Source organism: Penicillium griseofulvum (genome assembly GCF_001561935.1).
Source record: "Penicillium griseofulvum strain PG3 chromosome Unknown contig_91, whole genome shotgun sequence".
NCBI classification, from domain to species: Eukaryota; Fungi; Ascomycota; class Eurotiomycetes; order Eurotiales; family Aspergillaceae; genus Penicillium; species Penicillium griseofulvum.
In genome coordinates this window covers 756056-783131 of record NW_024467450.1, presented here as the reverse complement: position 1 = coordinate 783131, position 27076 = coordinate 756056, and the positions used below count along the sequence as shown (strand labels likewise).

Below are 27076 nucleotides of genomic sequence, written 5' to 3'. Positions count from 1 at the left end.
AGGGTAGCTCTTCATGGACGATTCCTGAAGTTGAATGAGCATAGAAAGGCATAATTCAATACAAATGCTTGGGTACAAGATCACTCTATTCACAGGTTAACAAAGAAAATAGATTTCTTAGATTTCCTTTTTTTAAACGAAACCCGAAAAAGAGATTGAATTCCTCGACCTCCGCGTCAGCTGTCAATGACGAAGGACTATCTTCTACCTACCATCTCAACCACATCAGGTTTTAACATAAAAGCTGTAGTCATCATCTTTACGCGGTGTTGCATCCTCCAGCTCCAACTCTATAGTTCCCATTCCAACAATAGGATAGACGCCCACTTTTTTATCAACAAGCTTCTCCAACTTCTTTTCGAACCCCCACAGCTCGCATATCTGCTTATAGCCAGCAGTGATGGATTCTCTTCCCATCATACAGATATAGCTATCTCCTTCACTATTTTTACCAAAGATGATCTTGCTGGTTCCTAAGGCTTGTCCAAAATCATAGGCTTTGAAACTGAACAGCTCCTCGGCATTGTCGTGTTTATGGTCATCAATGACTGCTTTTGTAAGAAACGTGTTTGTAGGTCATGAACACCTCGGTAAACAAAAAGAGAGTATCTTACAGTGGGTTTTCTTGTTGTTTAGGTGAATTGTCTGAGCGATGTACTTTGTTGTCTTGAGCGCAAGCTGGGAAATTCATATTAGCATAGAACCAACCCATCATCTTGATTCTTTGAATACTTACCAAGACTTCGGTTTGGAACTCTGAAGGATAAGGGACCGGAGGCAGCGACTTGCACTTTTCAGGCTCTTTAGCCACGTCTTTTACCTAAAGGCTCAATTAGAATCGCCTTTCAATAACAATAATTCCGACACGTACCCAGTCTCTAAATTCCTGCAGTTGGGTGCTGGCTTTTTCATCCAGCCTGTCGCGGTCGCTTCTACCATTCGTATAATTACCCGAATCGACTAAATATGAAGTTTAGCTGAATACCCGGTGCCCGTGAGATTGGTATTATCATACTTGCTCGAATCATTTCCTGAATAGCTGAATACTCGACAAAATCAGTGAAGACAGTCCAGCTCTTTATGCCCAGTCAGATGTCAGTGAAAAACGGTTTAAAAGCCGAACTCGTTGAAACACGTACCCTTGTTTTAGCATCCTCGTAGTCAAGTGGCGTGAACTCATCTTTGAAGTTGAAAATATTGGTATATCTTTCCAACAGCGCACTATAATATATTTAGCAAAGTTTACCAGCTGCAGAATATCTGTACTCACAATCGTTTGTACTTATGGGTTGAGGCATTGTTGGAAAAAGAATCGGCAATCTCTTTGAGACGTGTCAGGTCATTCTGTGCACCATCGACCGCTTCAACCTTGACAGGCGTTCCAGCGTAGTATAAGTAAATCTTAACTTCGGAGGTATTCTGTATCATCGCAATCTTCGCTTTCATATCGTCATTGAGTTCCACTTTGGCACCGTAGGCAGTGAAGACTACTTTAGCTCTTTATATATGTTAGTATTTGTCTTGCCTCACAGTCTCCAAACTCACGCTTGTTTAAGCTCGTATAAACTTGACTTCTCATTGGTCAAGATGGAAACTCGAGCAAAGAGCGCTCCGCCCTCAATGAAGTCTGACCTGTGTCAGTCATCGCATGGGAGAATTTTTTTCCAATGGAGATGGTTTACTGGAAATAAAGCGGTCACCATATTTGCCCTGAGAATCAGAAGAGGAAGGTTCCCAGTTGAAATTGTACTTGGTTGCAACGCTCGGCTGTCGCTGGATATCCACTTTGACAAGATAGGTGAGCAGACTTTGCTTGATCTAATATTTATTTCATAAGGAATTCTAAGTTCAAATTGGACGAGAGTTCTAACCTCTGTTCGATTGAGAAAATTGAAGTCAAGGTTGAGTTCGGCCGCCTTTTTTTCCCATATCTGAGATGCTCGCACCGGCACTGATGTCGAGTTCCCGCAGAAGCTCACTGTCAATATTAGTATTTTGTTCAATTTTTCAAGGCTCCTAAAGCTGTGATGATAATACTTGTTTTCTTTAATCTCGTATGATTGATACTCTTGATGCAGTGACGGGTTGTCGTTGTCTTCTACCTCGACCTCCACGGCAGCATGCATGCAATTCGTCTGTAGGTAGGAATTATATCTATAGATGATTCCGTATGGTCAACTCCATTCTGTAGAAGTTTCTCTTGATATGCTTACCCTTGGCCCAAAGTCATACCCCCAACAAATGGAACTTTGGTTTGACCGGCCATTTTCCAGTTTGAGTGAATACTCGAGAGCAAACAAAGATTTTTTCTTCCCCTGGACGAAGATTGCCAGAATGTGGAAAAGAAAGTTCTTCTCTCTTAAACTTATAGGTAAACTTGTATCAATTTATTAACACCGACATATCCACACCGTCATTAGTCTATAAGGGCCTATTAGTTCCTACATATTGTCAATGATATCAAATCTGCATCGCAATGTGAGCTACACAATACTACGTGTAAAGCAATCATTAGCCAAATAACCCATGGTCTAGAGCGACAAACATGAAAGGAAAGGCGGTCTATCTTGTATAATCTCCCCTCTATACTATACAAGGTATACTTAGGTAGATCAATAGGTATACCCGTGCACTATATTGGAACGTCTACGAGGTTAGAGACTGGGACAAGAACACGTCTGCCTACTCTATTGAGTTGGAAGGGTTGCAGCAGAAAGGGACGATTGGAAATGTCCAACTTTATGTCTCTAAGACACGCTGAGATAGAATATGGATGAGATCTGTTGAGATGCCTTGGGCCTCGGGGGTCTAAAACGCTGCCTTTTCAGTAGTCTTTCTCCCGGTTGGTTTAGTTCCGTCTTCATCTCTCAAGCACTGAGCTGGTTTTAACTTATAAACCTCTATTGCTAAAATGATTATATACCCGAACTTCAAAGACACAGAAAGAACAGGTAAGGACAGTGCAGAATGAGCGCTGTTACCCAATACACTATATATGTGGGTATTAACCTCTATACAATCATCTATAAAGTAGAGAAACCTAAGACTAAAACATCACACAACACTCAATGGTCTTCGACAGCTTTCGATGACGGCACAAGTCCCGGATCCAACAATCCAGCCTGCACAAGCACACCGGCTTGATCCCAGTAAAGACTCTGGCGTGTAATCTGACCAGCACTGAAGCTTGCCACCACAACGACAATGACCTTAATATCTCGACCCGTCGGCTCAACACCAGGTAATAGCCAAGGAATCTCAGCAGTATGCCGACATGAAAACAACATCTCATCCACGATGCGGTCAGCACCTACAGTGCGCGACAAGAGACGGACATGCTGATCAACTGGTCCAGCAGGAATATACACATGAGCAAAGAAATCTTTCAAGCTTGAGATATCAGAGCCTGAAATATATCAGTAAACCACACAATAGAAAATAGAAAGGGGAAAATAAACTCACCCCCAGCCTGAGTAGGAATACACTTCACAAAAACCGCACCAGCAGGACACTCTATCTCCCCATAATGGCCATGACCAGTCAACATCCCAACCGTCGACTCAGAACCACAACTGCGATTCCGTTTCCGTGTCTCCAGCTCCCCAACCACACTATCCCAGTACTCTTCCCATATAGTCTCGATATCAACAACAGGCCAATGACTCCCGATATTGAACGAGCGGCGCAGACATGCCATCACCCGACTCCACGCCAGTTGCGAGCCAATCTCATCATCAGCATTCAAGTCCACATCCACCTCTCCTTCTTTCTCCTCTGCAACTTCCCGCTCTGCGAACCCGGCTTTGGACCCCGGGTATGCGTACACGTAGCACCGGTGTTTTTTCTTGTAGGTGACATCGCCTTCTGAGGCACTGAGACTTATCCACGGCCACAGTGCGCAGGGCTGGACTCGTGGTCCTGGGACATGGACTTGGATTGGGAGATAAGTTAATTTGGAGTCCGGGCCGAAGATTGAACCTGTGTCTGAGCAGCCTGGTGGCGAGCAGTCTTCTCTTTGTCTGTAGGTGAATTCGTCGGATGAGGGGATAGGATAGTAGGCTATAAAGGCACATAGGTGTGGGAATGGGTTTGTATTGCTGGATACTGTGTGGTGTGATGCTAGGAGGAGGTAGGCAGGCCGATGGTATGCTAGGATATATGGTTAGCTGGGGGGTTTCTATATCTGCCATGGCTAAGGTGCGTGCTTCGGATGGCTAAACATGTATATAGAGATAAGGAAAGTCGAATAGAAGACGTACCGACGATCGCATACCGCTCTCCATTCTCGAGTTCGTCTTCTCGCTCGTGCACCGCATTCTCCAGCGCTTTTCGGTCCTTATCTTCATCCCCGGTGCCGAGGAATGGGATATACATCACGTCAAATCCTTCGGCCTGGAAGCGGTGGACTACATGGGTGTCAAACTCCGCAGTGTCGGAGACTAGGAAGAGATGTCGGGGGGTTGGCTCCTCATATCGCCAGCTGCGTTTCCCGGAGCTCGTGCTCACTGCCCGATGTAATCCGTGTGGATGGGATTCCGTGGAATTCGGGCCCGTAGTATCTCCGCCTTGGTCTTGTGGTTTACTACCGGAGCTTGGTGCTCGGCGTCGAGTGAGGCGTTGGAATATGTTGACCATAGTCTGAATGTGGTCTAATTGATTGGATGAGCCGTATATTGGGACTTTGGGGGGATATATGGCCCTGTTTATATGACACCTGCTTCAAATTCGGAACGCTCGGGTTCCTGTTCTTGGTATTACATATGTCAAGACGTGAAAATGAATGCCGAGCGGACGCCAATGCTTCGGTGACGTCGTCGACGTTGCATTCCGCGATAAGATAGGGCTGCACAATCTTCATGCACCTGGGCAATGCATCTATAGAATCTGATATGGCAAGTCAACAAAAGGATCCCTCTTCTATGTCTATACAGAGAAATGATCTGCGCTATAAATAATAGCAATGCAGTATAATCATCTCAACCCCGAATGCCAATATCTAACCCCACTTAATCAAAGCTCACCAACCACCGACGATCCTCGCTGACTTTCCCAGATGTTTTATCGCTGTCCACAAGATAGCATCTGTAAGCCTCGCGCAGCAGACTCTCCCGTGCAACCTCACAATCCACCCGAATATCCTCCACCAATGCCTCGAGCGAGACATAATCAAACTCAGGCCGGATATAACCCAAAATCAGCAGGTTGAGTCGCGTTTTATAGAAGTCTGGTAGACGATTGAACTTGGTCTGACCTTCTTGCCCCGCAGCTGTGGGCGAGGGTTCCGTGAGAGCGGGCATGATATGGATTTCCTGAAGTGAGTAACTGCGTTAGTCTGTAACCCCACCAAAATGCGGTCTCAACAGTCGATAGCATTTTGTCTAGATTCTTATGTATCACATACCACAGATCGCACAGTATTCTTATAGAAAGGGTTATAGCCAATACTCAACACAGCAGGCAAAACCACCGCAGTAGATGTGCCCTTGGATGATTCATGTTGGTATGTTTTAGGGTCGAGCGCTACAACGCCGTAGTAGACACCGCTTGTGAGCTCTGGGTGCTTCTCGGACAGGTCATCGGCGGGGATATTGGCGGTGGGGATTCCGAGCTGTAACCATTAGGGAGAGCAAGTCAGTCATAAGTCCGTTGTGCCCGTTGGGTTGTCCGATTATAACAGCTAGGTTGCCTTCTTATATTCATGCACGTACATCCTTACTCCCGCGGCCAAATCCCTTGATCACTGGTCCTGACAATCGTACGGGATAAGGAGGTTCCGGGCCTGCGTCGGGGCCGGCTACCGGGTCGCGCGGCTTGTTGGAGCCCATGGCGGATTCTGTGTGGTGGGGGTACGGTAAAGTGTGGATAGTGAGAAACAGATCTGCTAATAGTTTCGTCTTGATATGTATGATTGTGTGATTTAGCAATGGTTTGGCGTGATGCTGGTATCGAGTGTGCCTGAATACGACCTCGGATCAGCCTTCCAATGTTCCCTGGTGGGGGTTATCACGATAAGGACGCCGGATAATTTGACGCCTGGGAAACCAGGCATCAATTACCATGCAACCGGGATCACCGGATCTAAGGTTGGATTAAGCTTATGTTTAAAATTAGATGGTTCGGCGGCTTAACAAGGTCAGAAGTGACCCCACTCAATATCATGGCATTGTGCTCATATAATGACGATCCCGCCCCAGAGATATCTTTTTGTCCGTTTTTGAGCGCCGCAAGAAAAACAAAGCATATCGACAATCCTGGAACTGGAGGAATCCAAGAACCATAACATATATACGAGAACAAGAAAAGACTCCGTCGGTCAGCAGTCCGAAGGAAAGCTCAAACGTACAATCCCAAAAACAGGAAATATGTACCAGGTACAACAGAAAAGAAGACAGGCCCGATATTAGGCCTTGCTAAGGGTATGAAAGGGTAAGTGAAACAAGTGCAAGAAAAAAAAATAGAAAAAAAGATATCAGATGCATGGCAAGAACTAGAAGATGGCAGATTAGCATGAGATCAACTCTGGGAGGTTGCGTGATGTTCAACACTTACGTTCATCACAATGAGCATCGGGATATCGAACACGTCGCGTTTCACTGTCCAGCAGTACGCGCAATCAACCTTTCCATCCTTGAAACCGAGCTGGTTCATGCCAGCCTCGCCAGCAATTCCACCCTTGCGGAGATGGTTGTTCCATTTCCCGTTATCATCGGACTGTGCAACCTCCATATCCTCCTTGGTCTTGTATTTAAGCAGCTTGCACCGAGTCATGACACTGCCACGAGAATCCCCGAATGCCAGACGCGCAAAGTCCTCGTAGAACTCTACAACGCTGTCATCATCGAGGAGCTCAGCCAAAAACACCGGCTGGGGGCGTCCACTATTGGCATTTTCTAATGTTGAGCCACGCGGCGTGAAACTGCCGCGTGACGTTGTCCCAGATTGGGGTACGCCTGACGCACCAGTGTTGACGTTGAGGTTTGCCTCTTTTCCTAGAAGCACGTCCTTTTTCCATCCAGTCAGGATGCTGAACTCCTTACCCACGGCCGCGATCTCGCCAGTGCGTCGGCAGACAATGGTCGGTGTTCCACATGCATTGATGAAGTCCTCGTACTCCCAGAGGGTTCGCTGGAAGCATTTTTCCATGAAAATGAGATCATCACGATTAAGGGTCTTAGTAGTTGCGATAAAAGAGGGTCGGATAGACGCAAGGGCCTTGGCAATTCGTACGGTCTTTTGTGGCGTAAAGCGACGTTGGATGAAAGCAGTGAGATTGTGGAAACCACTTGTGTAAGCATACGGCTCCTTCACACTCTCGTATATTGATGAAGGATTGCGGTGACGCCGTTTAGGGCCAACCTGCAAATTTGGGTGCTTCAAGATCGACGATGACGCCACCTGGCGTTGCCCATTCGGCACCAGGCTGTTGGACTTGGACTTGGGAGCAGGAGCGACATTGTTGAATGGGCCGTCATCGAATGTAGCCGTTGTAATGTTCGGGCTTGTGGCCGAGCCAGGACTAGTGAAACTTGCTGGCCCAGTTTCGATCGCAAATGCATGTGGTGCATTTGCTTTCATGTGTTCGGAGAGCATGCTATTTTGACCATACACCCCCCCAACATTCACATGCTGGCCCGAGGCCGGCCCTGTCGTCCAATCATTTAAGAGGGGATCGCCAAACATGAAAGGTTGATTCCCCGGGCTTTCTCCAAATCCAGGAGCTGGTGTGGAGAACTGGGCTGATCCACTGCGGCCGATCGAACCCCGCTGTCCTGCGGAATCAGTTGGAGAGTCACCGGCCGCCCCGGTGGCCATATGTCCAAGCATACCGAATTCCAAAGCACCGTATCGATTTTCGAAGTTCATGCTCGATAGATCAAAGTTGAAGAGAGCTGGATCACTGGGATCAAAAAATGGGCCTGCAAAAGGATTCTGAGACTGACTTGTATCCCCAGAGAGAGCAGTACTTGGAGTAGGCTGCTGGTTCACGGTCGACGAAAGACTCGGGTTCCGACCATTGGTGCTGCTCTTCATGTTGAAAGTAGGTGAAACGGGTGATTGCGTGGTAAAAGGGCTTTGGCTCATGGAGGATTCCTGGTAGGGATTGTAAGATCCTGCCTGTGTCTGGGGCGTAGGATAAAAGTTGCTACTTGTCGAGTTGGTCGGTTGTTGGTTATGTTGTTGGTTGTGCTGCTGACTATGTTGTTGACCAAGTTGTTGGCTGTGTTGCTGGTTGGGGTTGACAGTATTTGCGCCATTTCTAGACATAGGCATATTATTGCGCAGTGTGGTGTTGTATAGACTAGTGTTATTGCTAGCACTGACAGCTGGCATCAACGCTCCGTCGGGGGCATCATGAAGATACTTGGCCTTCTTGCGAACGCCATCATGGCAAGCATCTTGAAGACCGCGTTTGATGCACCGTTGACACGGTCGTTCGTCGCCTAAATCCGATACATATTAGTCGGATATCCCACAGAGGCGGGGACCAGTCTATCATCATACCGCAAGTCAAATGGGCTCGTTGGCATGCAAAGCAAGCTCGTCGGGCCTTCTTCCGTCGCGGTCGGGAGGGATCCTTGGCGTTGGCTGCTTTGCGGTCCGCTTTGCTATCACCATTCGTTTTGGGCTTTATGTCCATTTGTTCGTGTTCTGTAATATCGGCTGAGTCACGATCCCCACTGAAGTCCTCTGCAGGAACCGGGGAGCCGTTCTTGGCTTCCATATTCATTTCGGCATGTATTCCGAGAACAATGATCTATGGACAGTTCCACAAAAGTGAGGTAAATCGGTGTTTCAAAACCTCGTAGGCCACTTTATGTGCCTTCTTGTGTTGGACCTAAAGAAACAAAGCGTGGTGGCGACAATACCGATGATACCATCCGCGCTTCGATCTCGGCGGGCGAGCGGATTCACGTGCACGAGATTTAGCCTAGCTTGTGAAAGAGGGAAAAAAAACGATCGCAAATTGCTAATCGTCTGCGTTGAGGCTTAAAATCCACCTAAATTACCTCTCGAAGATCGGAGGGGGTCTGCGGTCCTGGGTTCCTATAATCGCGCGTTTGCGACTACAGTTGGCGGGGAATCGGAAGCGGGATCACTGGGAGTCGAGTCGCGGGTGTAACGGGGGACAATCGACTGGAGATTCGACGGATATACGATAATCTGACACATTGAAGGATTTCAATGTGGTTTGTAGGAAATATTGTAGGAGAGAAATTGGCGCAAAGCTGACAACAGAAAATGCCTCAACGGTTCGGGGCTGAATTTGGAGTGGAGAGGTGCGGTTGCGGGGAAGTGAATTTCTCTCTAAAGAGACGAAAGGTGGCTTAGGGAAGGAAAGGTCGAAAGTCAAGGCAAATGATATGGGAGAAGGTTAAGATGAGGAACTTGATGTTCCCGTGACTTCTAAGCAAAGAGTTTAACACGACACAGTCCAATTGTAAACTAAAAAAAAAGTGACGGAATATTTTTTTTAATAATAATATTTTTTTTAAAAAAAAATTTAGCGCTTTGTAAAAAGGCGCAAGGCTATACTTTGTAAACAGTCATTTTACCTAATTAATTTGGAGGCTTTTCTTTTCTTTTTTTCTTTTTTTTTTCTTTTTCTTTTTTTTTGCTACCCAACGTAATTCCATGTTGGGCATGTCTTTTAAGAACTTGTCTGATCAGAAATCTTAGAAATCCTAGGAGTAGATGGACATGTATTGTTCTTCTATACTTCATATATAGGAACCGAAAGGACTAGATGTACATGGCGTTGAGACAGTTCATTGTGACCAATATTACATCTTTCACCAAATTACCGGAAACAGCAGGTAATTTAAGCGCGTTCATAGACTCTGATTGGTTAAATTACAGCCCTGCACCAGATCGGGTTCGACGCATACCAACCTATAACCCCGCGGGGGGCAATTGTGCACGTGCAACTTGATTACCTTCTCTCTTAATCCATAAACGTTGAATGGACCTGGGCAAGTTTTTTACTATTGAGTCATTATTCCTCTACCCCAGCCGAATAAATCCCGAAAAACCCCGCTCCAGACTTTCTATGGTCCTCGGCGGTCCCGTTTTATTCCGAGGCTGGCGGAGTGTGTTGTGCCGAGGCTAGAAAGCTCCCAATATATTGCTCAGCTATGACGCTTGCTATACTCTTGAGGTCGGCATTGTGATGTCTACCTAAAACAGGGGATTTGTTGGGGATGATTGCCGACTAGATTTCAAGACCACATGACGCTCGTATGCTTCGCAACTGGCCTGGCTGACTGGGGGTATCGTCGGAGAATTAAAGTCGGGGCTAGGCCTGTCCATTCTCTATTCATAGACTTGGTCTACTTATTTATGTTATGCCAAGCATAGCAGTATTAAAGGCTTCATGGTCTGCTCGGCGTCAGAATCGGTCACATTGAATATGCACGATCTCTACAGATGAAATCAAGTAGAGCCAGGATATGAAGTATATATCCTTGCCGATCATGCGTATTATTGACTATGGTTTTCTGCATTGGCTTCTGAACTGCAGGCGGTACAGCAGCTGAGGGCGTTAGGTCCTAATCTATAGTTGCAGGCCAGGTGCTGAACCTATCATTCCCGGTAGCCAAACGTCTCAGCCTAGAAGGTTCTCAACATATGGTCATGGGATGCCGTGTTCAGACGAGACCGGTTGGCAAACTGTTGAGATGCAATGACACCGAGGGTAGATCTGTGGCTACCCTCGTAGAAGACCCGGCAATCAACCCGCTTAAAATTGATGTATGGGGTATTATATGTGCACGGAAGTATCAATCACATATATGCTTGCACAATCCGGCTCCTACTTCGGATCTAGCTCCCATACGGAAAGAATAGGTGCCTATTATGGACGTCAGCACAACTTTTAGTGGACAGAACAGCCTATGCCGAGTTGCCTGTCGTCAGAGCCACATGCAACTGGGATATCAAACTTTCATGTTTGAGGTGACTTGGTCGAGGTTTAAAATGCAGGGGGAGTAAATTGGTAGGCCATAGCGTAAGAGGAAATCAAGTATGTCAAAATCAACACTTGTGGGAAGCATGACAAGGGTCAGGAACGCTAAGAAGGAAGTTGCCCAGTGGTATCCGAGGTTTTTATACACTGCATAGCCGTTAGCTAGAATCGTTATGTCTCAACTGTGTGCAGGCAAGAATATAGCTGTCAAGCATTGAGGAAGGGCTACAGATCGGCCTGTTCAAAATACAACGCATCGACCCGCATTGAAAAGATGCGTTTCATGCAAAGCACGGGCTTCCAATTCTTGTCACAGCACGGAGGTCATACACGCAAATTTACTTAAGATTCCAAATAGTAGAAATGTGCTTCCAAAAGATGAGCAAGTGAAGCTGGTCGGAAAGGCTCTGGCGTTAAAAGTTGACATGCATAGACCAGCAATGTGAAGATAAACCAGGATTTGTCCTAGCAGTGACACGATCTATTGGCGTTATACAGCCAAAAAAAAAGAGCCATAAGGCAGACAGGGATTATAGGGCCAACGGATGGTCACTCGGTCAGGTGAGATCCTAAGATTAATTTTACCGTGCACCAAAAGCAGCATTGCCGGTAATAGGCGCAATCCCATAGATTTTACGGCAAAAATAAAAAGACCTATAGTAACCAAGGTCCTCCCAGCGTTGCTCTTCCATCAAAGTCAACCATCATTCTCAAGGGCAAATATTTTGTAAACTTACCAGGGGGCAGCCGACAGCCCGGCTGGAAGTCATCGACCTTGTTCATGGCTTTCTCATGATTCTATTCCAAGCTAACGTAGTTTCGGCACCATATCGGATCTTTCATAATGACAATAACCATTCTAACAAACATACCAAGGAAACATAGGCCACACTGCCATAATACTAGCCCATACATTTCATCGAACATCTGGATTAACATGTCACCGACAATACCGCCAGCGACACTCGAAAAAGCACTGTCAGACAATGCATTTGAGTCAAGTGTGCTTTTGACATAGAGAATTCTACTTACATCCTACTATATAATATAGTCATATTTCAACGAATAGGTTGTTATCAGATGCCAAGAACGTTGGTAAACACGTGGGAGCTGATAATGCATCATGTGGTACGCAGAAGAGAGCTCGGTACCTACATGTAGGTACATACATAATTCTCCGACATCTGAATCAAAAAGTATAGAATAAGATATATTTGAGAGATATGTTCAATTAAGCTAGAGCTAACACTACTACGCAACAGAAACAATTCATGAACGTCGCTTCCAATGGACCAGGTAGTCCAAACAAAAACCCCAACAAAAAGTGATAGCCAAAGTCCCAAGTCTCCAAGCCCTAAACTCCTGATAGTCATTCAATTAAACGCTATCCCCAAAGAAAACACCGGATCTCAAATCGAGATATTCCACGGAACCATCCCAAAGTTGAGCTATACAAGAAGAGAAAGATGCGCCAATAGAACCCAGAAATTTTGGTCAAGAGGACACATCCTCTACAGAGCCTGACTGAGCTGGCTCATGGCACTAGAAGCGTTCTCCTCGGCCCAAGAGCCCCAGAGTGCCTGCTTGCCAGCGATCTTGAGAGGACCACCAATAGACTTGGCGCCCTGATCAACCTTGACAGCATCTTTCGTGGCCAGCACCAAAACTTCGAAGAACATCTTGGTGGCATCGGCCTTGCTGGACCGCTGCTCGGGAAGGAGATCCTGGAACAACACGCTCTTCTTCTGCTGGGTGGCTGAGCTACCAAGCTTCTCACGGAGAATGTGCACAGCGTGCTTGGTGCCCATTGAGACTGGCTCAGTATCCACAGTGTGCGCAATAGTATCGTCCAGCTCGTCCATGGGCTGGTTCATGCCTTCGTCTTCACTCAGATGCAAGACGTGATCTTCATCATCTCCAGGGAATTGGATCTCAGAGCGCTGGTTCATAGTCGTATCGAGAGCGATGCCCTCGTCAATTGGGACGATAGCTTCCTCTTCACCAAGCTCCAGGGCAGGAACGTCGACGGCAGCCACATCCATATCAGAAATGCCACTATCGCGCTTGCGCTTCAGCTCACCGGCCTTCTTAACGGAATCCAAAGAGAGCATGCCGCGCAGTTCTGGTGCCCATCCGCGTCCACGGTCCTCGCCAAACACACTGGACACAAAGTTGCCATTCTGCTGTCTGGTCATGAGGGTGAGCAGGACGGGGTCACGAGGCAGGAATGATGCAGGCTTCAAAATTGCAGAACGATCATTCTGCTGGTCCTTAATCTTAGAGCTGGAGATTGCGACTTCCTTGTCGAGTCCCATAAGCTTCTGGCGCTTGGTGCGCTGACCCTGCTGGGCGCTAACGGCATCGGGGGTTGCAGATACATCTCGGTTAAATTCTTCTTCCAGCTGATTCATCTGATCAGATCCAGCATCAGAAAGGGGGCTTTCGGAGTCACGTTCAAATCGGTTGTCGGCAGCGCGGGGTGTCTCGCCACCACCAAAATCGTCATCGTTGTTGAAGTCCATGGGGACATCTGGGAGTAGGTCATTCAGATTGTCGTGGGCATCATTGCCAAGATCCATCTTGTCGAGAGCGTCATCATCTCCAAGGTCCAGTCCCAAATCATCGTCGTCGTTGAACTTCGGGACGTCATCGTAGAGATCTTCCTCCACGGGACGAGGAGCAGGAGCATCTCGACCAATTTCCATAGTCGGGTCATTTCCAAGAGGCAATTCCTCACCCAAGTCAAGATCAACAAGGGAAGGGTCTTCAAGGCGGGCAGGTTCCTGAGAAACAGAGCGGCGGAAGCTGCTGTCTGGGAGGAATTGGCTTCCAAAATCCATACCACCAGGGCGCTTGGCAGCAGGCTCCAGATCGAGGGTTTGGGGGAAGAGCAGAGACGTATCAATGTTGGTAAAAAGATCAGATTCAGTGAGCACATCGGGAAGAGTAATGCCACCTGGGGCGACGACAGTCGAAGTCAAATCATTGTTGTTTGTGAGACGGAAAGCCTGATATATGATTAGACTGGATTAGATCACCATTGATTGAAAAGAGTGCATACCATTTTGATTTTCATTAGAGCTTCGTTGCAATCATCGAGGAGGTAGCGAGCCTTGCGGCTGTAAATTCGAACCACACCCAGCAGCAATTGGCCACTCAGTCGCAGAGCCATAGGGGCTTGGCCCTGATCAACAATAGCATTGACACTGCTCTCGATATCTGACTGCAGAATATGCGACTTCGAAAGTTTGCGTTCGATATTAGCCGACAACCAAACGCGAGCCAACGGCCCGGTTTTCGACAAGAGGGTCTCGGAATAGAACATGGTGTGTTTGTCGTAACAAGATACTTTACAACGACAAAATTTTATTAACCAAATTCGATAGGGTAAAAGACCCGCCCGGCGCGGGGGTGAGGTGCAGAAGGGCGACGCGCTGAAGCCGGGAAAACAATGACTTGTGCGGTAGTTCGCACTCGATAATTGTATAAAAAGGTAGATATGTGTCTAAAGGATAAAAGGTTTATCACTGGATCGCGTGAATTCAAGACATCGAAGACGATGAAGATGGGGAGGGTATGTGCGCGCGAGGGATATCTTGGAGTTGGCTGAGAAACCAAGGAGGAACGGAAGATGCGCGTCGGTGGGAATATCAGGCGGCAGTGGCCTGGGCGGGATTTTTGCTGATGTAATTGAGGGGGCTGGGAATGTCGAGTCACGTGAAAGGTACACAAAGGAGTACAGAAGCTCTGTACGAAGTATCACAACAGTGACTATTTCTCGGTAGTTAAAAAAACAATGGAGCTTAGTATCTAAGTAGAGAAAGAAATAAGACACCAAAGTGGCCTCCAAAGAGTATTCTAGAAAAACCAACAAAATACTCCTGTAACTGATCATTGTTATGGAGTACATCAAATACTCTGCCTTACACGTGATATTTTGCACTAGTCTAAATGTAGTGTCGGATAAACTCCCTACCGGGCATAACTAAGCCACAACGGGTAAAGCATCACCTATCATGGGACTTAGCCTCTTCTGAGTGGACTCAATGCTCTGAATGGGATTATTTTGAGGTTTCGGATTATAGCAAAAAGGCCTTTTTTGCGAGCGAATTGGATCTTTTTGGTGTTAAGCCATCTACCAGTCCCTTGTTTGTCGTCGACCCACTTGCGCCAACTCCGCAAATCCAACAGTTAGTCTAGCCTCCGTGTGCAGCTGCTGCCAGATCGCATCTAACGTGAATTATCGAAGCATACTCAATTCTTGTCGTGACGGGATGAAAGTTACTTCCCGACATATCTAGAGTCCTATTTTGTCCTCCTTAATAATCCATTCTTCAAAGCATGAGCAATGTCAAGGTCCGCAACACCTTCATTGCCGTTGCATAATGCATCAAACGTCGACTTTCTGCAACCTCCTTCCACAACACCTATGACAGGACGGTCAAATGCTCCACCGTCGGTAAGTATAATTGATTCATGCACCACGCGCGCTATCTCCTTCTCCCACTTCTTGGCGCCGTTAGACAATTGATTCTAATGTACGGTCTTCTTTTCTTCCAGGCATCCACCTCAACATATTCGTGGCTCGAGCCTCATGAAACTGCCGAGCGACTACGAACCTCCCTTTTACACGGCTTGACACCCGCCGAGGCGGAGATACGCTTGGCAAGAGATGGACCGAACGAGCTTCCCCATGATGAGCCGGAACCCCTCTGGCTGCGGTTCCTCAAACAATTCAAGGAGCCGCTGATTCTCCTCCTTCTCGGCTCTGCTGGAATATCTTTTGTGATGGGCAACTATGACGATGCCATCAGCATTACTCTTGCGGTAACAATTGTTGTGACTGTTGGCTTTGTTCAAGAGTATCGGTCAGAGAAGTCATTAGAAGCATTGAGCCGGCTTGTACCCCATTATGCCCATTTGATTCGTGACGTTCCAAATACTTCCTCTGCGAGAGCTGAGAATGGCGGTACGCCACCCCTGGATCCAGGCATGGAATTGGACGAAATCCGAATCAAAAGCCCAGGCTCGGCGTCTGCCGCGGTCAAGGCTTCATCAACCGTCCCCGCGAACGAGCTTGTGCCCGGAGATTTGGTTCTTTTCACTACCGGAGACCGTATTCCCGCCGATATTCGAATCACTGCTGCAACACATCTTAGCATTGACGAGTCGAACTTGACTGGAGAGAACGAACCTGTAGTGAAGTATGCGGAAGCCCTACGCAGCACATCTGGCGGGGCCGCTCCAGGGTCAAAAAAAATAGAACCCCCTCGATCCCCGTTCTATGATGCACCGGCCAGCGGTGCTGTTGGTGCTGACATTCGGTTGAACGAGCAACACAACGTTGCGTTCATGGGCACACTAGTCCGCTCAGGTTACGGCCAAGGCATCGTGATCTCGACCGGTGCCAAGACAGAGTTTGGCAGTATCTCGGCTTCGCTACAAGAAATTGAGAGCCCTCGAACACCATTGCAACTGTCTATGGATCGTTTGGGTCAGGAGCTAAGTTATATCTCCTTTGGTGTTATAGGATTGATCGTGGTTATTGGCCTTATTCAAGGCCGTAAGATTCTTGAAATGTTCACAATCGGTGTTTCGCTGGCCGTCGCAGCAATCCCAGAAGGCTTGCCTATCATTGTCACTGTCACGCTCGCTCTTGGCGTCCTACGCATGGCTAAGAGGGGGGCCATCATGCGAAGACTTCCCAGTGTTGAAACTCTTGGTTCTGTCAATGTCGTCTGCTCAGATAAGACCGGCACTCTTACCCTCAACCACATGACAGTTACCAAAATGTGGCATTTTGACTGCCCAGAACCGTTCGAAGTGCAAAGAGAAATGACTTCTGTGGTGCCTCCTGGCCCTGCAGCGCAGACAATCCTTCGCGTTGGTAATATTGCAAACAACTCCCGTTTGTCGCGTATGCATGCAAACTCGCCGGCCAGCGCATCTTCTGCAGCAGTACTTTCTTCAACCATCAACAGTGACTCGGCTGCTGCCAAGAGTCGGTGGGTAGGTCAACCCACGGATGTGGCAATCCTGGATTTAATGGATACCTTGGGAGAAGATGATGTTCGCGATCGTATCAGTGCTCGCGTCCATGAGACCCCGTTCAGCTCCGAGCGGAAATGGATGGGTGTTGTTATCGGCGGCTCCGGTGCTTCAAACGGAGGCTCCCATGTTGCCTATATAAAGGGTGCTCTCGAACAGGTCCTGGCACGATCGGATACCTATCTCACCAAGGATGGTCGAGAAGTAATTCTAGACGAGCCCCGTCGCAAAATTATCCGGGAAGCAGCAGAGCATATGGCATCAGATGGTCTTAGAGTCCTCGCTTTCGGCAGTGGAGTTGTTCGTGATATGTCTAGAGGTGGCAGAGGCTTTGGCAGTCGGTCGTCTCCGAAAATCATTCAGGGTGATGATGACGAGCGGTATAACGGCTTAGTCTTTGCTGGGTTGATGGGTATGAACGACCCGCCACGTAAAGATGTGCACAAATCCATTCGACGCTTGATGTCTGGTGGCGTCAGAGTCATCATGATTACTGGCGACGCCGAGACAACAGCTGTGGCCATTGCGAAGAAGCTAGGGATGCCCGTCAACGATTCCCCCCATGCACGTTCGGTCATCCGAGGTGATGAACTCGACCACATGACTGCTGCCGAACTTGCCCAGGCAATCTCAACAGTATCTATATTTGCCCGTACAAGCCCAGATCACAAGATGAAGATTGTCACAGCACTTCAAGCCCGCGGTGACGTAGTTGCCATGACCGGTGATGGTGTTAACGATGCGCCCGCTCTGAAGAAAGCCGACATAGGTATTTCTATGGGCAAGCTTGGCACCGATGTTGCCAAGGAGGCAGCGGACATGATTCTGACGGACGACGATTTCTCGACTATCTTGCGGGCAATTGAACAGGGCAAGGGCATCTTCTACAACATCCAGAACTTCATTACGTTCCAGCTTAGCACCAGTGTGGCTGCACTCAGTCTTGTACTGCTGAGCACCACTCTTGGCTTCAAGAATCCGCTGAATGCTATGCAGATTTTGTGGATCAGTGAGTACTCCTGTATCCGAGTCCATCTCCTGTGTCTCTCTAACAGTCATTACAGATATTCTCATGGATGGCCCGCCCGCCCAGTCCCTAGGCGTCGAGCCTGTCGACCCTACCATCATGAACCGCCCACCACGACCCAAGACAGCCCGTGTTCTGACAAAACCCTTAATCCAGCGCGTTCTCACCTCAGCCATGATCATCATGGTCGGTACATTGTCAATTTACATCAGTGAAATGGGTGATATCACCGACGGCAGCCCAATCGCCAAGCGCTCACGCATCGTCACCGCGCACGACACCACCATGACATTCACCTGCTTCGTTCTATTCGACATGTTCAACGCATTGACCTGCCGCAGTGAGAGCAAATCCGTGCTTCGCGGTGAAATGCCGCTGTTTGGAAACAAAATGTTCAATTACGCTGTCCTCGGCTCCTTGGCCGGCCAGGCCTGCGTGATCTACCTGCCATTCCTGCAGCGCATCTTCCAGACGGAGTCTCTCAGCTTCGGGTCCTTGGTCAAGCTGGTCTGCATTGCTAGTTCAGTGTTCTGGGCGGATGAAGCCCGCAAGTATCTGCATGCGATCCGACGTCGGCGTGGGATGGGTTCCGGTTATAGCGTCAATGTCTGATTTACCGACGCAGCAAGTGTACGGTTCGGATTGCCTGTTACGATTTTAGAGGTGTCCATGATATAGGCGTGTGTAGTTTATCATATTTGGATTGATATCCCCCATATACATAATAGAATTGTCAGTTGTCGGCATACATGTTGTGTGGTCCCAACGGCCTTATCACTTAATTATTTTTTTGGTGGTCTTTGGTAGTTTTTCAGATGTCTTTTGGATATTTAGGAAACCAATTGCCAAAACAATGATCAGCTAACTTTTGCCCTAGGCCAAGCACTATATTTATTCGTGATGTTGACTCCCAACCAGGTGGTTCCGCTGTGAAAAGGCACACTAAAATCGCTGTCTCATTTGCCTCCGTTCATTGGGAGTGGCTTGCTCTTTCTGTTGCTGTGTGGGCAATAAGGGCTTTGTTCTCATAGGCAGTGTGTGGAGCACCTATGAAGCTCAGATACAGACTTGGTTGAAAAGCGCTTTGCCTCTGGGATTGCCATATCTTCCTGGCAATGGATGCAGATGCACTGCTTAATCAGGGACACCTAATGGACAAAATTCGGACAGCAGCGATGCTGGCCGATATTACGGGCTTTCCTGCTCTGATGGTTCTTTAGACGAGCATGTACAGAGCGCAAACGAGTTCAAGCAAAGCTTAGGGGGGCATTGGAAGTGAAACCTAGGACAATCAATAGGCTGCCTTGATTTTCGGCTAGTATAGATAATTCAAAAGAGGCAAAGCCGTCAAGTCGAAATATGTAAATTTATTGTATGTTGAATACATTTCTAGTACACTTTAAGGCGGAAATTGAGTCAACCAAGGCAAGTATTCCGTATAAAAGACACCGTGCCCCGTGTCATCAACCCCTGGGTCGTGTACTTAACCCTATCCACTTAAATCCGCCATGTCTGCATTGGCACGTTTAGCCTCCATGATGATGAGATCCTTGTGCTTCTCGCTGCGGGGAATGAGTCGGTACTTCAAATTAGCTGGGTAGCTGACCAAGCCGGTGGTAAAATCGTTCGCATCTGGAATAAATGGTTTACCGTCGACGATAGTCGGAAGTACATCAAAGGCCCATAACATCCTTAATTGATAAATCAATTCGGGGTTCGACTGGAGAATCACAGGAGATGATAAAGAGTCTTACCGGGAAATCACGATATAAAGCGACTGAAGAGCGACATGCATACCAGGACACATTCGACGGCCAAAGCCAAAGCAGCCAAATCTGTGGTTGATAAGCCTGGGGTTGGTGGTTTCGATGAATCTTTCCGGTTTAAAACTTTCTCCGTCGGGGAATACTTCAGGATCGACCATAATCGCCCTAAGGAAGCGGGTGAGTAAAAAAACTCGTAACTTTAATGTCACTGGGCGAATTAGTGGCCTCAAATCCTAGCCTTATCCCGATGTCTATAATGACACCAAGAGTTGTTAGCGAATCGATGGCAGAGAAACCCCCACGGACCTCAGCCGCATGGGCTTGAAACATATCATAGATGTAGTTATATGGCTGCGGGACGGGTTAAGAGGGGAATTTTACCAGAAAGAACGTTACGGCCCTCCTACGGAGTCCTACCTCGTGCTGTTCCCCAATCAACCTCTCTTCCACTTTTGACTTAGGGGCAATTTTCCAGTAGCTAACGTAATTCACTTAGCTGCCCAACTTCGTAGATTCAAATGGATTTATCTCAGCCAAAACTCCACTGAAATTAAACATAGTAAAATCATTCTGCACTTCGTGGGCACTTTGATTCTCCCAATATCATACCGCCTTTGGTGGAACGTTCTTCTTCAACTTGCTGCTAAGAAAGCAGATGGAGGAGAGAGCAGCGATCAAACACAAGACGGCTATACGGACGATCAGCAGGTTTCACAGATTATAGCTGCAAGGCTAGGGATTGATCATCCTGACCTATTGTGAAATTCATGTAATAGTAGTCGAGTATTTGGCAGAGATATCCTGATATCAGAGGGCCTACCATCATCCCAAGACTGAATGATGCCTCTGTCATGGAAAACACTCTGGATCTACCCCCATGTAATCCAAACATATTGGGATTTTTTGATTCGAGATCATTCACGACAGCTACGTTGGGGATCACGTCAGCTGACAAAGAACATAGGTTGCGAAAAGTGAAGGTTGATAATTATGAGAAATGGAGAACTGACCTAAAAGCTGCAACCCTCCGGCACCGCGTACCAAGGTGGTTACGGCACCAATTCCAAGCATACAGATGATAAACATGAATTCACCAATTTGACCCGAGACGGTCCATGGAGAGTGACTGCTGCCAGGAACACCCAGAAGCCATAACAGTGGTTCCATAAGGAACCAACCCAATGGTGGGCACTCTCCAACCAATTTGGGGTGACCGAGTGGGTCTCTAGGTGGCTGATCCCCTGCAGTAGTTGAACCCTACGTACTCCGTATAGAAAATAACATTTTGCATCAACTGCAACCCGTCAGTCGGGTTATGATTAACGCCTTATGACGCATAGGAAATGTTTATTTGCATAAAATATCGGCTTCCGGGAAGAATGACGGCGCGAATGATCGTGATCGAATATTCGTATTTCAAATTTGTGTGCGGACCGTCAAACCGATTTTCCTAATGCATGGGCAAGAGCCTCAACAAGGTATACGCCTATAGGGACGGGGCAACAAATCGTTTATGCAAAGGCGTTTAGAGGGAAGCAGAAATATATGGCATCCTTCCTAGAGCTCCACAAAGCCCAAAAATGGGCCCGGCGTCTAAAGCCCAACCCAACCCTAGCTAGGCCCATTCATGGGCGCCCAATGTTAAAGCCTATCGGTATCAAATAAATTGACCCCTGTAATTGCTGTGTTACGACCTTCTATGATCGTATAGGGCTTAGGGTTAGAATATTAGATTATAGTAACTGTATAAGTATATGGTATTCTAATTTCAAACGAAATCTAATTAGTAAAAGTCGAGATATTGCGGAAAGTGTTAATATTGATGTCTTGATATCAGATATATATTCTAGCTTTAGACAGGAGTACTTCCTAGAGACCTCTGTAATTTTCAAATATTCTTTATAAACGCGTTTTTTTTTTTCGCGTTTTAAAACATGATATTAAGAACTAACCTATAATAAACTCTAAACTATTTAGATAAATAGAATATTACCTTAGGGATAAGGCCTAGAAATGGGGGTAAAACGAAACGTAAATAAAAAAACTAAAGAAGGGGTTCAACTTTATATATTTGCACTGTTTGGTGCTTGTTAGGCCCAATAGGCCCCCATTGGAAGCGCATTGATCCTAATACTCGCCCAAATGGTGTTCTGTTGAAATATATCTCCGATGTGCATATGCTTGAACTCTATAACTACACAGAGAAAAGAGCCCACGACCTCCAGCGGCTCTTGGACGAGATCCATGAGGCTGGGGTTATACACCTTGATCCTTATTCCTGAAACATGCTAATCCAGGGTGATTCCAATCGCGTACTCTGGATCGACTACAACATACGAACTCGCTCAGATATTTGACCCAGAGCACTCAGAGCACCCCGGATTTTTTGCTCAGGAAAAAGACTTCATGGATGCCTTCGTGGAAGCGCTGGTAATATTGCCAGTCCCTGTTTTATTTCAAGTTTCCGACTGGCTTCTTTTCCGATATAGGACAGAGACCATAAGATAGGGAAGTATGAAGAGACGCGGGTGATTTATTTTCAGTGATCCTCAAGAGGTGTGTATAATATTGACATTTAAGGACTCTTGTGCCATTCCATTGATGTCTTTTTGTCAAGAATGCCTGTTCAGCGGAAAGATACTCACTCTTTGTCATCCAGGGCTGCTGCCGGTGATTTACCTCTGGCACTCTTTCTTGTTTAATCTACAATTCCATTTCTGCATCGCTCGTAGTATCGAAACAGGCAAAACCCCTCAAAACATGACTGTTCTGTGAGCTGTAATACAAGAAAAATTGAACCACATAGGTGTGATTCCCTTACGCATGGAGCAAAACAAAAATTTCAAGTATAGAAAGCAAAAAAGAAAGATGACCGACGCAGGGATCGAACCTGCAATCTCTTGATTCGTAGTCAAGCGCCTTGCCATTGGGCCAGCCGGCCAGCTGTTCATATCAAATTTAATCCAAATGTGCCTTATAAGCGAAGCAAGAAGTGGACCCCACTCTCTATGCGCTTATTGGTGAATTCCAAGGCTAGGGCTTATCATTCGGATAATTTTTTATAGAGGGTTATAGTTGGCTACGAGTGTAGTAAGTCCATATGTTGTACTCCGCATGTCAGAAGCCGGAGTCCTTCGGATAATTTTGGATTCCAGCGACTTCGGGAAGTATAATGGTATAGTCTGTAGTCTGTAGTATATAATCAAGCTATAGAGGGTCTACTCTATCCATGGATAGTCAAAAGTATAAGAGTTTTCCACACTAGCCGGGACTTTAAACGCTCCGAAAACGGAAGATTGTTCTCGGCCCAAAGAGGCTGAAGACCCAGTCCCGCGGGAGCGGACGACCCTAGCGGATCGCTGCAGAATAAAAGGGTAAATTCTTCTAAAATATCCACAGAAGAATGTAAATATGACAATATCCCCCCAGAATATCTTGAAATATTTGGATTGCACGTTATACGAGATGGTCGTAGATAGGGCTAAGACTCCGGCATCGGTCTGAAAGTACAAATAAAGCCTCTGACCCGTATCGGGGAAATACGGAAAGAAAGGCAAAAAAAAGACCTTATCTGTCGCCAATCGTTGGCTCGTTCCCACTTCGATACGCTAATCCTGAAAGGGAAAGGCTTGGCATGCGGCCGAGCCCCACTTAGCGCGAGTGGCAACTTGGGCTTTATCTGTAGCCAATCATATACAGTAGAATCCAGCGTCACTCGTCCAATTGCTGGTGGCGGATAGGAATTCGATGGAATTTGAAGCTCTGATATCCGAAAGACAGAGATAAGCTCTTCTTCTCTCAAGGGGCCCCAGATTTTGGAACTCCACGATGCTATTCTATACAGAAAAGAAGGGGGGTACCTGCAGGATATTGGTGATAAGCTATCTACATCTAGTTATCTATGTTATATAGAGGGATTTTTTTTTAAAGATATATAAGAAGTAGACCCAAGTCGGAGTGGACCTATAAACCCCAGGAAATATTCCCCGCGAGTCAATGGTTTGATCATAATCTACATGTAATGGCCAAAAGCAGGTATATCCCTCGAAAAAGAAAAAGCAAGGCTAATGAACTATTGACGGAATACCCATTACTTATCCCTTGCCACACGCGGCTGTTTGAGCCGAGAATGACGAGGTTCACAATAAGCTGTTAATATGTTAATTATGTATACAGAAATCTAATGGAAACTTTATATACTCTCAAGACCAGATGATATGGAGAGAGAGAAGATGGGATGGGTTGGGATATCGGGATTATCCCATTGATACTGTCACAATCTCGGACCAAACCACTTGAAACCACTTTAACCACTTTTTTTCACCTATCTGATTTTCCATTTTCTCTTCCTAACCGCGCCTTCCTGTCAAAAAATTTACGAACTTGTTTCAAGCTGATTTCCTTTTAACTTTTCTATCTCTAGGCAGTGCTTTTTCATTGAAGATTGAGGGAAATTCCTTTGAATTGCTTTTTCGACTTCTTACGAGAGACCCACCAGTGTCGATCGACTTATCTCCGTGTTTTTTTTCTTGGTTCGAGAAGTTCGGGTTTCCTATCTTTTATATCGTCCGTGGCGAATTCCCTTTTCCTTAACTTCTGGAATATTCGACTTTTCTTTCTCAACACCTTTCGACACTTCATTATACCTTCAAGCTTCGAGCTATTCATACAATGGCGTTCAGCGGGAAATCCCCGTACGCCCCGGACTATGCCTCCTACAATTGGATAGGAGCTCCTTCCAACTACGATCTTGCGACCAACAAAGACTTGGGCGGCGATTCCCGTATGCTCGTCTCTCCTGCAGTGTTATAGGTGTGGTCTAACATTCGTTCCCCTTAGGAACCGAAAATGTGAACAAATGGTTTCAATCTGGTGACCAGGCCTACATCATCGTGGCCTCGGCCATGGTCATGGTCATGGTCCCCGGTCTCGGATTCCTCTACTCTGGCTTGGCCCGTCGAAAGTCTGCTCTCAGTATGATCTGGGCTTGTATGGCTTCCATGTCTGTCGTCACATTCCAGTGGTATCTCTGGGGTTATTCACTTGCTTTCTCCCCGACCGCGACCAACGGTTATATCGGCAACCTACGCAACTTCGGTTTAATGAAGACATTGGCTGATCCAAGCCCCGGTTCTCCGCTGGTTCCCAACTTGCTTTATGCTTTCTATCAGGTATGGAACATTGGGATTGATTCTGATCCCTTATAGTTCCTCCGCCAATGCTGATTTCATCAATCTTTAGATGCAATTCTGTGGTGTCACTGCGGCTATCGTTATGGGCGCTGTCGCTGAACGCGGTCGGCTTCTTCCTGCCATGGTTTTCGTTTTTATCTGGGCTACTGTCGTTTACTGTCCACTCGCTTGCTGGGTCTGGAACGTCAATGGTTGGGCATTCAAGTACGGCGTGCTGGATTACGCTGGTGGAGGTCCCGTCGAAATTGGTTCCGGTTTCACAGCTCTGGCCTATTCGATGGTTCTCGGTCGACGACAGGAACGCATGATGCTCAACTTCCGCCCACACAACGTCTCTCTCATCCTCCTCGGCACCGTCTTCCTCTGGTTTGGCTGGCTTGGCTTCAACGGTGGTTCTGCATTTGGAGCTAACCTGCGTGCAACCATGGCCTCCTGGAACACCAACCTGACCGCCGCTTTCGCCGCCATCACTTGGGTTCTGCTCGATTGGCGTCTGGCTCGCAAGTGGTCAATGGTCGGCTGGTGTTCCGGCACAATCTCGGGACTGGTAGCAGCGACACCCGCCTCCGGATTTATCTCGCCCTGGGCTAGCGTCATCCTCGGCATTGTGACTGGTATTGTTTGCAATTACTCCACCAAGATCAAGTATTGGATCCGGATCGACGACTCTATGGATGTGTTGGCAGAACACGGTATCGCTGGAATTGTCGGCCTGCTTTTCAACGCCCTCTTCGGTGACGATGCTATTGTCGGCCTGGACGGTGTCAACACTGGTACCGGTGTCGGTGGCTGGGTCATCCACAACTACAAGCAGTTGTACATTCAGATCGCTTACATCGTCGCTACCGCCTCTTACGCCTTCGTCATGTCTGCCCTCATCGCCTACGCGATCAACGCCATCCCGGGTCTAAACCTGCGCGCCTCCGAGGAAGCCGAGCTTCTCGGTATGGATGACGACCAGCTGGGCGAGTTCGCATACGATTACGTCGAGGTCCGCCGTGACTACCTCGCTTGGACCCCGCAGAATCACGACCAGCTCGCAGACGGCCACCAGATTCCCGCCGCGCAGCGCTACGGCATTGGCGAGCATAGCGAGATGATGCTTGGTAGCCCGCCACGCGAGATTATGCTCGAGGGTCATGCGCCCAATGGTGAGATCAGCCAGAGCAGCCGCGGCGGCAGTGAGGGTGACATGGCTATGCACGAAATCAAGATCGCTCCTGCACCTCGCCAGGCTGCTGAGCAGTATTCTCATGATACACAGGGTGCTGAACCAATCGTGATGACGCCGGTCCAAGAGAGGACGGCGAACTGATCGATTTTACCACATTCTCCTGTTATCTCCCCTTTCCCGAAGTCTCTTTCCCTCCATCTATTTTGCATGGCATACATTTCGCATACGCCATTTCGTCCAGCAAGCTTTGATTTTCTTCGCGTTTTCGCTTCTTTATCTCGATATCCCTTGAGCGTGCTTCTTTTCTTGCAACCAAAAGCCTGGGGCTTTTGCTACGTCTTCAACCTATACTCCAACTTTTCTCGATACCTCTACCACCAACTCTCTACCACCGATTTCACATACCTCAATATTCCACCATCTATTATTACTCTTGACTTCGCCCTCATGCCACCAAATGACATACCTCATCAACACCAAACCAAATACACCTCCCTCGGGAAAAGCAATTTGAATTAGTCTAATTTGGCCTGGCGTTCTATTGTTCTATGTTTTATGGCCTGTTATGGCACAGCGGGGATATTAAACTGGGTTGTACACAAACTGCTTTATTGATTTGCAAGGGGAATACCCTGCTTTCTGCCGATTGTTTTCTGGTTCTGCGTCTACAGTATAGACAGAGACAGCCTGATTTATCTAGGTAGACATTTATCTATTTTCCAAAACTTCTCTTGATGCTCTATACAAGCGTAGATGATATGTAAACATAAAAGGTTTATCTGATCTTGAGTCTACAAGTGCATAGACTATATATAGAACAAAAAGAAAAGAGAAACAGCAAAAAACAAAACAAAACATATCAAACAATCCAATCTATACCAAAATCTCCCCCAAGCCCTAAAACGA

At 47.1% G+C, this 27076-nt stretch overlaps 6 protein-coding genes across 6 annotated transcripts; 2 read left to right on the top strand and 4 right to left on the bottom strand.

The window, feature by feature from the left end:
- Positions 1-225: 225 nt before the first annotated feature.
- On the bottom strand, positions 226-2266 carry PGRI_065990 (uncharacterized protein; the record flags this gene model as incomplete). The annotated part of the gene is made up of 11 exons (XM_040794313.1): positions 226-551; positions 615-678; positions 737-820; positions 872-960; positions 1016-1076; positions 1140-1221; positions 1271-1498; positions 1546-1627; positions 1683-1818; positions 1872-1978; positions 2233-2266. 11 exons carry the CDS (start codon positions 2264-2266, stop codon positions 226-228), a joined length of 1293 nt encoding a protein of 430 aa, XP_040649563.1.
- A 799-nt stretch (positions 2267-3065) lies between these two features.
- On the bottom strand, positions 3066-5825 carry fmn1 (riboflavin kinase; the record flags this gene model as incomplete). The annotated part of the gene is made up of 6 exons (XM_040794312.1): positions 3066-3406; positions 3463-4149; positions 4260-4699; positions 5026-5309; positions 5402-5608; positions 5709-5825. 6 exons carry the CDS (start codon positions 5823-5825, stop codon positions 3066-3068), a joined length of 2076 nt encoding a protein of 691 aa, XP_040649562.1.
- A 644-nt stretch (positions 5826-6469) lies between these two features.
- On the bottom strand, positions 6470-8728 carry PGRI_065970 (Zn(II)2Cys6 transcription factor domain-containing protein; the record flags this gene model as incomplete). The annotated part of the gene is made up of 3 exons (XM_040794311.1): positions 6470-6487; positions 6550-8441; positions 8503-8728. The coding sequence occupies 3 exons, from the start codon at positions 8726-8728 to the stop codon at positions 6470-6472; spliced, it is 2136 nt and encodes a 711-aa protein (XP_040649561.1).
- Positions 8729-12474: 3746 nt separating this feature from the next.
- PGRI_065960 (kleisin alpha) lies at positions 12475-14288 on the bottom strand (the record flags this gene model as incomplete). The annotated part of the gene is made up of 2 exons (XM_040794310.1): positions 12475-13971; positions 14025-14288. 2 exons carry the CDS (start codon positions 14286-14288, stop codon positions 12475-12477), a joined length of 1761 nt encoding a protein of 586 aa, XP_040649560.1.
- Positions 14289-15392: 1104 nt separating this feature from the next.
- On the top strand, positions 15393-18650 carry pmr1 (Ca(2+)/Mn(2+)-transporting P-type ATPase PMR1; the record flags this gene model as incomplete). The annotated part of the gene is made up of 3 exons (XM_040794309.1): positions 15393-15422; positions 15524-18020; positions 18076-18650. 3 exons carry the CDS (start codon positions 15393-15395, stop codon positions 18648-18650), a joined length of 3102 nt encoding a protein of 1033 aa, XP_040649559.1.
- Positions 18651-24475: 5825 nt separating this feature from the next.
- On the top strand, positions 24476-26311 carry PGRI_065940 (ammonium transporter; the record flags this gene model as incomplete). The annotated part of the gene is made up of 3 exons (XM_040794308.1): positions 24476-24587; positions 24644-24975; positions 25046-26311. 3 exons carry the CDS (start codon positions 24476-24478, stop codon positions 26309-26311), a joined length of 1710 nt encoding a protein of 569 aa, XP_040649558.1.
- Positions 26312-27076: the final 765 nt, after the last annotated feature.